The sequence below is a fragment of the Kryptolebias marmoratus genome, linkage group LG11 (genome assembly GCF_001649575.2).
Source record: "Kryptolebias marmoratus isolate JLee-2015 linkage group LG11, ASM164957v2, whole genome shotgun sequence".
Classification (NCBI taxonomy): domain Eukaryota; kingdom Metazoa; phylum Chordata; class Actinopteri; order Cyprinodontiformes; family Rivulidae; genus Kryptolebias; species Kryptolebias marmoratus.
In genome coordinates this window covers 7,230,178-7,241,659 of record NC_051440.1, presented here as the reverse complement: position 1 = coordinate 7,241,659, position 11,482 = coordinate 7,230,178, and the positions used below count along the sequence as shown (strand labels likewise).

The window sequence follows — 11,482 nt, the reverse complement described above, 5'->3', positions numbered from 1 at the left end:
AAGAGTTTTGTCAGTTTAGGGAGTTAAGTTGTACACACTTGTTACAAATTGAAATTATAAAAAGTAACACTCCTGGTTACTTGTTTTTTATGTTAGCTATGCAATCTTATTTGAAAGTTACACTTTTTGAAAAATAAAGCATTAAAAAAAAGTCAATTTGCATAATTTTCAGTCTGTGCAAAATTTGATCGTTCCAGAAATGCAAGTGTTTTTGTGCGTGGGTGTAATATCGGTAAATATCGGTTATCGGCCATAACAACAATATTAATATCGGATATCGATATTGGCCCAAATTTTCATATCGGTGCATCCCTAGTTTCAGTGACCAATGGCAGCAGGTGTTTGGTATTTGTTTCTTTTCCCTACTGTACCGAACGGTGACTTCTGTATATCTTTACACCCCATGTAATAACCTTCAAGTGCAGATCTATAGTCCTAACAAACAATCTGATAGATTCTGGCCGGTCTCACCTGGCAGAGGCACAGAGGAGAAACTTGAGGTGAGCGCCTGACGCAGGGTCTCTAAGTGCTGGTCGAGGAGCCCGTTGCGTTCCCTCTCTTGCATCACGTCACCTTCCAACCGCTCTACGGCTCCGCGCATACTCTCCACGTGCTTCTGCAGGGCTGCGTTCCGCTCCTCGTACTCCATGTTGGTCTTACGCAGCTGACGCATCTCGGCTTCTCGCGCTGATGAGGAAAAGGCAATCGCGCAGAAATGAACATTAGGCTAAACCCAACACAGTCAGACGTGGCAGTTTTGTCTCTTTGCGTCTGAAAGTTTAATTTGGGGGGGGGGTGTCGAGCACAACATGGCAAAAGAAACCGAAAAAAGGAAGTGGTAAACACAACATTTTTAGAACACTCGAGCTCTTTACCTTTGCTGTGGTTGAGAAACTCCTCTGTGAAGATTGGTATGTCAAACACAGTTCTGTCCTTTCCCTCTGCATCTTTCTGTTATTCGCCAAACACAAAGAGGGAAGAAGATTAGCTCAAAGTGAAAATGTTTGGCCACACATACTGACAGCGAGACGCGGCCATTTATCTAACGGGGCTGTGGGTGGGTCGGTAATTGATTTTTCATCTGGCCAGAAGAGATATACAGTGATACGGTTTCGCAAAACGCGAAGGTGGACGTAATTTCATCACTGGTGCTTCTGAGATATCAAAAGGCTCTGAAATGCGTCGCAATAAATCTACAATAAGATGTGCTTTGAAACAGAAGAATAGAAGTACAAGGCAGGTTTTATTCCCTGCTCTGTAACAATGCATCATCCTTCTTCCTTTCACAACACAATGACATTAATGCTAAATCCCGTCCTATTAGAAATCCGGAGAGGGCAAACAATAACAATCCTATGGGGGGGGGACGATTCCGGTTCAGTCACCTTGGCTGTAACCTTTCAAAGAGCTACAGAAGAAACACTCCTAATTACACGCGGAGATTAATAAAAACGAATTACACTCTTAGCGCCAGCCAAGTGTTCGGCTCATACACATGGCTCCAGAGCGGATTAATCCACCTTCAGTGATGCAACAATAAACAACGTGGAGAGCAAGAGGAGGGCAAACACAACACATTCAGATTCCAGAGTTAGAGTTCAAGTCTTTTGAAGAGGGGTTTTGTGGAAGATTATGAAAAATTTTAAACTTTTTTGTGGTCAGTAGCTTTTTGAACAACCTCAGTTTGGAGAAACTGTAATTTTGACTACTGACAAGCTAAAGGCTAGTCAGAACGGGGCCGAGACCAAAGTGAATCGCTGCCATCTTAACACATTTTCATAGTGGTTTAAAGAAACCTTTCATTGTGGTTTGTGTGAATGTTTCACAAACCTTTACACCACGGCCAATTTCACTATCCATGGTTATTTTACAGAAAACTCAGTGGTTCTGAGCGAGAACTGTCCCGGAACAGCCTGGGACACTTCCTGCAGGAATATCATCATATTTCTGAGAAAATAATCATGTAGAGTTAAACTGATGAAGCTGTAAAGCAAAGAGCTATCTACAGCAGGTAAGATACTTTTTGCTCATAATACTTCCATAGAACCTCTCCTCAGAAAATCTAAACACTTTAAGATCACACAAACGGACAATTAACCAAAACAGCCAGTGTTTGACTTTTACACCTTTTTTTTTTTGTTTTGGTAACGTCAATTTATTTGCACTAAAATAAAATGACAAACATATAAAAGGTTTCTTTTTCCTTTTTTTTTTACTACAAGGTTGATGTAATTTCTTCTTCTTGGAGGGCAGGGTGCTGACCTGTAACACATCCCGGTTTGTGTTTTTCCAAACATTAGACCCACAGGGACGCTGATGTTTTAAATGTCATTTAGCTACCTCCCAGGCGAGTCAGACTCCAGCTCCCCCGTTTTGGGCTGCAGCTAGGAATAAGAAAACTCTTTCGGCTCGGCTGCTTTGGCAGGACTGGCCACAGAAACAAATGAGCAGGTCTCTCTGTTCAGCAGCTTCTGACTGGAGCCGCCCTTTGAGCTTGCGGTGGAGCTCCTGAACAGCATTACATAGATTATGTTGCCAATGACAGCCCGAGATGGCAGGACTTGAGTCCATGAACATGACAGGAGACTCTCAGGAGAGGCAGCTCTCAGTGCCGGTACATAATGACGAGCCTGCTGGTGGGAAAAAAGCCCAGAGCTGGCAGGGAACAAACCACTAAACTTTTAAACTAAATACCTAAATGAAATGATTACATTTACAATCAAAATATGGAACTAAAAATAAAAAAAGACCCTCAGTATCAAGACATACTAAAATATCGTACCTTACTCTATCAAGGTTTTTAATATTAACTAAATCCGATTAGCATTTCAATTTTTTGTAGCAACAACTTAAACTGATTATCTTCTGTACGATCATCTTTTTCTCCTTTATTCCACTGAAAGCACGAAGTTGTTAAACACCATAAAGCCTGACATGCACGCTGGCTACATATGAGAGCATCCTCTTACCGTTTATGGATATTTTTTATTTGCTGTTAAACAAATAACTCAAGTTATACCAGTGAGATAAGGTCGTCTCTTTTCCGTGACATTTAAAGGTGTGTGTGGTTCATATTTAACACCTCTGACCATTAGAGGGGACTTTTTTTTTATTTTCTTTCCACTCAGTTAAATCTAATATTCACCTCCTGAGAAAAGTGATTTGAGTGTAACTAAGCAGGAAAGACTTACTGACCTCATGAAGAGCCTCGCTGGCAGCTTGGTGCCCACCATCTGGAGAGGAAGGAAAGGACAAACGATGAGTCCTAGTTTCTCTGGTACCCAGTGTTTTTAAATCATTATGACCAAACAGAAAAAAAATCATATATATAAAACTTTCTGCACTAAATCAGCTGAAATGAGGCAAAGAAATGAGTTTAAAATGATGTTTAACAGAACAGAAGCATTTGTCATTAATATATATTTGAAAGGATGAATTTAAGTACCAAAATAAGAGCAAACAATAGCATATCTTTATGATGACTGGAAATAAATAAATAAATTAAAACAGGATTAATGCAGACTGTGTGTCCCTGGTGCAAAGTTTTACCTTTAAATTTTCACTGATTGGGCAAAACTGTTTCTTTTCATTTTCAGGCCTGACACAATTACAAGTGGAACTAATGTTTAGACGCTGTCACCGCTCAGACCCGTTTTTGTGACGGACCGTAAGAGACGAGCTGCAAAGGGGCAAGCATGGAGGGTGACTCCACTCCTTACTGGTCAGGTGTCGCATGGCGACGACAGGAGAGGGAGAATGTTTACCTCTGTCACGAAGGAAAAGCTTGCTGTCTGGAGGAGACAAACTTTAGAGTGATGATGGCCGAGGCGAGAAAACTGGATCTGAGCGGGACCTGCAGCGTATGGGCCCGCTGATATGCTTTAAAAAATCTGTTTACTCACGACTTGTGTCAGTGTATAAATATAGACGAAATAGAAAAATCAAAGAGATGGAAGATACCTTCCTGTTGGAATTCCAGTGAACTGTGATTGTACCAAGGATCCCATTTTGAAACACCATCAGTGAAAAATAAAACACTAAGCTGCTAACACTGATAAAATGAAATCAGTCTCCATAATCAAAAGAAGTAATATTTGTGCCAAATACCTGCTGAAACTTTTGATTTTGGAAGAGACTGAACTGTATTGTACTGAGAAACAGACTTATTGCTGCTTTTATTACAAAGATATCATTGAGCTCCTTTTATATTTCTGTTTGTTGGCTTTCTGGGAACAGATTGAACTTTATTGTTCTGTTTCTAAAACGGCGATTGCAAATTTCGTTTCATTTCTGTCTATTTTGAATAATCAGAGACTGAAGAAGCAGTCTGTTCGTATTCTTTGAGCAAAGTGCAGTTTCTATTTGTTCCATTTTGGAATTAGGAAAACAAATAAATTAAATAAAGAGACAAAATGTCACAAAAAGTCACATTGTTTTGACACAACCCATTCATTCATTTTCTTTACCCACTTTTTCCATTTAGTCGCAGGGAGCTGGTGTCTATCACCAGCAGTCACTGTGTGAGAGGCGAGGGACACCGTGGACAGGTTGCAAGTCCATCACAGGGACACATTGAGACAAACGAGACAAACGAGGGAGGAAACCGGAGTACTTGGTGAAAACCGACACATGCACGGGACAAAAAAGTAATCTCCACCCAGAAAGCTCCCGGGCCAAGAAGTAACCTGCGACCTTCTTGATGTGAGGCGACAGCTCTAACCACTGCACCACCGTGCCGCTTGTTTTGACAAAGACATTTTTTCAAATTGTGTAAATCTAAGTTTTTTTTAGTACTTTTTAAATCCTATTAGAGTTTAATTTGATTAACTTTGTTTTAGTTTTGTTGTGCTGAGGGGAAGCAAAGCTGTTTCTTCCTCCAAAAGGAGGCACGGCACAAAAGGTTCGAGAACCACTTCAAAAAACTTGCTTCATAATTTTGCAATTTGATGCCTCGCTCAAGAGCTCCTTGAGAACAGGAAAACTGAAATCTCTTAACTTTCTTTTCTGCTATCTGCACCCTTCTTAGTTGCAGATTTGAGTTCATGTGAGTCATCCTGTCTCGACAGGATTTGTCCAGCAAACAATGACTGGTTTATCTAAACACCATCAGTCTCGGGACGTTTGTCACTCTCCGAACACTCCGCAAACAGGAAGTTCTAAAAGGGAAAGTGGGCGACCCGCCAGACATGCCTCCCCAACTCAGCTTTCTTTCTCACCTCCTCTGTGCCTCTTGCCCTTCTGCTTCTCCTGGACCTTCCTGGTGAAATGTTTGTACGCCTCCGTCTTCTGGTACTTCTCCAGCTCGCGCATGTAGCGCTCCTTATCTCGCTCGGCCTCATCCAAGTATCGCTGCAGAGACGAGACGAGACGAGTTAAAAAAGAAAAAGAAAAGAAAATGAGACGTAGCAAAACATTATAAAGTTAGATTGTGAGTAAGAGCATTACTGATCAGAATAAAACCCTGCCATTTGTAATATAATAACTTAATTCACAGATTTAAACACAAAAAAGCTAAGTTTGTTCACACGCAGACCAGCGAATCAGTTTACAAGGTGTGATAGGGGACAAATGGTGGCACCATGAGTGGAGCGGGTCACATTCTGGGTGGTTGTAGTATTGTGCCCAGCATGTGGAGCGTACAGATGGTATAGCGGCACAATATTGAAACCCATGGATAAATGAGGGCACCCTCACATGTCATGAAGTCAGCCAAGACAAACCACACCACGGGGGGTGGGGGGAAGGCAGTGACATTATGCGCCGAGCATCACTGAATCCCGTGACATCCACACCTCTGTTTACGACGCCCCGCATCAGCCCACATCTGACTCGATGACTGGCATTAGCCAGACCACGGATTCACGACACCTTATGTTGGCTGCCATTACCGTCAGAGCAGAAACGACGGCGACTGGAGAGAAGCAGATACGGTCTTTCATCAAGACGACGCTCGTCCCCTGGAACATCGCGGGTGTCTACGAAGTGCCTGCATCAAATTAAGGCCTTCCCCCTTGGCCAGCAGGGTCCCTAAACGCGTGATATCAGCCCTGACTCGGGAGCGAACTGCTGGATCTCGAGGGCCTATTACAACAGCTGCGGGCGGACTTGTAAGAGAGAATACGACAGCTGTACGACTCCATTCTCCAGAAAATCAACGCTTGTATCCAGACCCAAGGGGGTGCCACATCCTACTGATATGAGACCAGCAGTGTGCTTGCCTGCACTATCAGCTCCATTATAATCACAGCAATACAGCCACAACCTTTCAACAGGAGGGGCTTCATTTCACTCCCAACCCTCTGTCTGGGTGCTTACCTTGTTCTTTGACAGGGAGTGTTTGTGAAAAATCAGTTACCAATTGTTGGAAAAACCAAAAAAAAAAAAAACGAAAATGAGAAAAATCCAACGCTAAAACCTTTAAATCACATCGATTCTGAGGTGAGAAAGTCCAGAACTCCGCCGGAACTTGAAAAGGAACGAAGCAACGAGGCTCCAAATACAGTGAGGGAGAGACGAACGTCTCACTAGAGGCTCAGTGGAAAAAACAACTTGCAGTTCAGACGGTTCATTTCATTTGCTGAAAAATGTTTATGAATTTATTTGCGCTAACATTACATAACACTCCAGGGTTTAAGTAGGCCAGACTGTCCTGATGCTTGCTCAATAATCCAGGTAGATAAATCTAACGAGGTCGAGTCAAGTCCCCTGGACGAGCTTTTCGAGGCCAGACTGTGTGATAGCATCAAATCGTGATAATACATGGCAGACGATATCAGACAGCGAGCTAATGTGCTCAGGTGGAAGGCGTTGTGTTGTTAGCTGACATCATGAACTTTAAAAGCTGCTTTTGTTTGCAATGAAAAAAAAAAAATTTTGATTCCTTGACTGCTTGCTTTCCACTGTTTTCTCAACAGCTGCGCTTCTTTAATTCAGCAGAGCTATTGACGGAGGTGAGAGCCTAAAGATCTGGAAATTAAATTAAACCGAGGCCCGCTCGAAGCGGACTTTAAAGAAATGCTCTGAGACGTGGCTCTTCACAGATTTGGCTTCGGCGTGTAATCCTGTCTGGGGGGGGCGTCTTTGCTGACCTGCTTCTCCTCGGGGGGCAGCTTGCTCCACTCGTTGCCCAGCATCCTCGTAATCTCCGGAAAGGGCACGTCTGGCCGCTCGGCCCGCAGCTGCTCCCGTCTGTCGTTCATGAAGCGGACATAGCCCGTCAGGGGAGCTTTGGGTGCGTTGCTGTCCTTCATTGGCTTCTTCCTCTTCCTCCCTTTGGTCCAGCTGCCGCGTCGGGGTTTCTGCAAGCGTAAGAAAAAAAAAGAGAGCCGACTGAGAGGTGCCGCTCCGCCCTGACATGCACTGATGAGGCTTTCCTGGAGTCAGAATTGGGGGGAAAACAAAAAACAAAAAAACTGGAAAATCATTTGATTTCAGTTAACCTCGTCGCCATTCCTCTGGTTATTGTTGTCAGGGTTGGCTGCAGGAGAGCCCGTCTGCTCATCCATCACTTTATATGAATCCAGGAGAAATCTGGAAAAACAAAGAGAAACATATTAGATTAATTTGGAGTCAACTCTGTATGTTAGCGAAATATCTAGTGAACCTCTAAACCAATTTTATCGAAATTTTCAGGAAATATTCATTGGATGTACAGCTGCCAATGACAAACATTTGGAGCCGAATAGATCCAAGATGGCAGCCACAGCCAACTGACCTTAGAAAACACCAAAACGGCTTAAATTCAGTAAATTTTGCAAACTTTTGTGTAAAATTTGATGCCTTTGCAGCTGAGATTCATTTACAACATGTGCTACGAGGAGCCACTCCCCTAAACAAGAGCTTTCTTTAAAACTTCAGCATTGAATGTTGAAGTCAGGCCTCTTTGTCTGTTAGCAAAATATCTCATGATCCACACAATGGAAATTAACAAAACTTTCAGAAACTAATCATTGGGTGCATCTCTACAACTGATTAACTTCTGGAGTCGATCTAATAAAAAATGTCTGCTACAGCTAATCACCATCAGCCAACAGAAAAATGCCTGTAACTCAGTCAGTTTTACAGATATTGTGCTGAAATTTAATGTGGTAGTAGCTGAGGGTCATTCACAACACAAACTCTAAGTGTGACAGCTGGGAATAGATATTTGTTTGACCAAAACGGCTACAGTTCAGTCATTTCTCATCACAAGATGATCTTAGATGAAAACTCTAGCATGAAAAAATGGCAGGCGATGTGCATTCCTTCAAGAAAAGCTAGGCTTTAAATCTCTTGGTAGCAATATTTTATTGCCATTAATCTTTATTGAGCAAATGAGAGAAAAAAAAAACCCAGTAGTTTTAGCATTTTAGCTATTTTATTTGGGAGCTTTTAGAAGCTGAATCACCCTGTTGGAATTGAACTTTTGGCCTCACTGAAAACTGAGGTCTTGTTTGTGTAACATCTGTAACAGGAAAAAAAAATGGTCTTTTTGTCTAAAATTACAACATTTCTAACTTTTAAAACCACTCAAAAAATGGATCTTTTGTCTTTAAAAAAACAGCTAATTTGATAGAGCACTGAATTAAACAGTCTGAGGTTACTCTGAGTTACTGTCAGCAACGAGCTCCCGATCTGAGATCAGAAACAAGACGGACACCGTGTGTTTTGACCTTTGACCTCTTCATCTAAAATCACAGCACAGAAAGAGAAAGCATCCACATCCTGGTACGTGCTTTCAGCCCCTCCTGCCGCCGCCCATTCACAGGGGATTATCAAATCTACGAAGCAACTCCTTTGCAAAACACGCTTACTTTCAGATACGGCAGGTACTGTGAGCCGTCGCTGCACAGATGTGACTTTAAATCTGAAATAACAAAAACATAAAGAGAGCAGATTCCTTCTGGATGCCAATAGGGGGTTTTAAACTTGTAATGCCACTGCAGCAGTGCCCTCTGCTGGAGCCGAGCTGATTAAACCCGAGCAAGATCAATCTGGACAGGAAAATAAATAAATAAATAAAATCCCACCATGTGAAAGAATGAGACATTTCAGACTTTCTCTGTTTACGTGATGAGGCTGTAAAACTTCAACATTGTGAAACACCTTGACACTGACACATACTAATGTTCACTCATTTTTGTCACATCATCCCACTTACTTTACTACAACATTCATAAAAGCACCATAACACAAAATCAGAAACAACTAAAAACTAAAACTGCTATTTGGAACGGCAAACAACAACATGTGTAAGTATTAATGATTTCTGTTAGTAGCCTATTATATTATGAGCTATGGCACATGTCATAATTAAGGGAGACAAACATTGCAAAATATATAAATAACACAATGTTTTAGCTCCTTTTTAAGGCCAATTTAAAGCATCTTTTGTTGACCAAAGTACTATAGATGGTAATAGGAAGGAATACTTATTGCTGTTGCCTTTTATGAGTTTTAAACTAAGCTTTTATCATAAAAAATAAACAAAATTACGCTCGACCTCATGGGACAGTGTGAGATCTCGATATCAAACTTTAGCTCAACACTGGTAAATTAGTCTAAGTTAGAGCCATTTAAGCATTAGCTGTGGCGGCCATTTTGAACTGGACTGACTCCAAAGGTTAATTAGTTGTAGATAAACACCCATTTATTATTTCCTGAAGGTTTTATTAAAAAGCAATAAACAAAAGAAACAAAGACTGTTGATTTATCGTTCATATTTATAATTAGAAATATGAATTTCTTGCTGTAACAAACATTATATACAACAACATGTACGAAATGTGTAGTCCATAAATTTATTTAGGCCTATGCCACGAAATAGATCAAACTCCTGGGTCAATAATTATCTGAGTGACAAATAAACCCAGAGTTTGTTTGATATTTTCCGTATTGTTTATCGTTCTGATAAACTGTATTTGCTCTACATTTCCAAAACTAATAAAGCTGTGAGCAAAGGAGACACATAAACCTGCAAAGTTTGTTATTCTATGTAGGTGCTACTCAAGTACAAAAAGTAAAATAACTATTGTAAGCTTTGAGACATTTCAGATTTACCAGTTTGAACTACTAAACATTACCACAAAGCTCCAATTTTTGAACATAATCAACTGATTCAAGTTTTATTATGTTATAGGATGGTCTTAAAACGCCAATTCTGCATGCATAATTAGATTACAAAACGTGGTAAAAAAAACAACAAAAAAAAAACCAACCTAATGTACATTTTGGACATGCATGTGACAGTCAAAATAAAGACGAACAGGAAAAAAAAAGATCGATATGAAATCAGAGAAATCCACAGTTATGTCGTTGATTTATCTCTCTCTAGCTCATGAAAGCCAATGTTAGCATTAGCATGATGAAATCCTGACACTCGGTGAGTGAGGGGATTTACTTTTAACTTATATATCCATGTATAACTCACAGAGTTGTCAAACACGTTTAACTATATTCAAAACTAGCAAACCGCAGTTACCCCGGCTAGCATCACCATCATCATGAAGTGAGAGGATTTCTCGCGTTAGTTGATTAAAACCCGGAACTGTTACTGTCTGTGTGCACAGTAAGGACTAAACACTTCAATACCAGAAGAAAATAATAATATATTGACATTAAGTAGATTAAATTACAGAATTAGCTGTGCTCCTAGCTAGCATTAGCGCCCCGTTAGCCAGCTGTTGGTTAGCAAGCGACAAGATAAAATTTATGTTCCTTTTTTGTTCTTTTGCTTTAGAGACCCTGTTTGACACGTCCGGAAATGTGCACATATAAATAGCTAAACACGTCCGTCAGAAACTGACCTGAGTTAATGCTGCAGCTGCCAAATTATTCACCCCAATCAAAACAATACAGCAGCTACACGGTAGAAATTCATCCTATAGAAAAAGCTGCTCGTGTGAGTCTACTTGGTTCTTTTCTGCCCGCGAGGGGAAATGACGAGTCGCGCTGCATGAATTTAAACTCTCAAAGCAAAATACGGGTAATTTAATTTGACCGTAAAAGAACGCGAGACACATGAACGTCGTAATTTATTTCATTTGTTTGTTTTTTTTTTACTTACCGAAACTTGTTCTGTACAACCTATTTCTATGTCTCTTCCTCGGACTCCTTTTCTTGTTCTTCTTCTTGTCAGGTTTTTTGGCGGTTGGCAAAAAACTTTTCGTAGCATTACCGCCACTTACTGGTCTGGAGTGTGGTTCATGATGGTCTAAACAACTATCTTCATCTATAAATATTCTACTATAATTCCATCTATATTTTCACCTTCCCCCTTGACTCTTACGTACTTGTGCTCCTCTTTGATTATCATATCTATATTCTCACACCCGCACTATAATTAAATTCTGTGAAATAATTTAGTTTTTTTAAGATATCTAATAATTATTTGTATTTGTTTACTCCCTAAATTCTTCCTCAAAATATCTACTAAATTAACCTTTTCCTTAATCCTTTCAAACTCTCTCTTCATATATCCTCTCTCTGCTTCATATTTATGGCA

General features: G+C 40.6%; 1 protein-coding gene across 3 annotated transcripts in view; it reads right to left on the bottom strand.

The window, feature by feature from the left end:
- hmg20a (high mobility group 20A) overlaps window positions 1-11,154 on the bottom strand; it is a 16,763-nt gene extending 5,609 nt beyond the window's left edge. For 2 of the 3 annotated variants that reach the window (XM_017430014.3, XM_017430015.3), the window contains exons 1-7: window positions 10,785-10,910; window positions 7,440-7,530; window positions 7,089-7,298; window positions 5,217-5,349; window positions 3,196-3,233; window positions 876-951; window positions 472-687 (exon numbers count right to left, since the gene is read on the bottom strand). In XM_017430014.3, coding sequence (XP_017285503.1) covers window positions 472-687; window positions 876-951; window positions 3,196-3,233; window positions 5,217-5,349; window positions 7,089-7,298; window positions 7,440-7,505 — 739 coding nt within the window. In that variant the 5' untranslated portion in view covers window positions 7,506-7,530; window positions 10,785-10,910. Of the gene's footprint in view, window positions 1-471; window positions 688-875; window positions 952-3,195; window positions 3,234-5,216; window positions 5,350-7,088; window positions 7,299-7,439; window positions 7,531-10,784; window positions 10,911-11,044 lie in introns of those variants that run through there. The other variant, XM_017430016.3, reaches the window with a different exon arrangement.
- Between the last annotated feature and the right edge of the window lie 328 nt (window positions 11,155-11,482).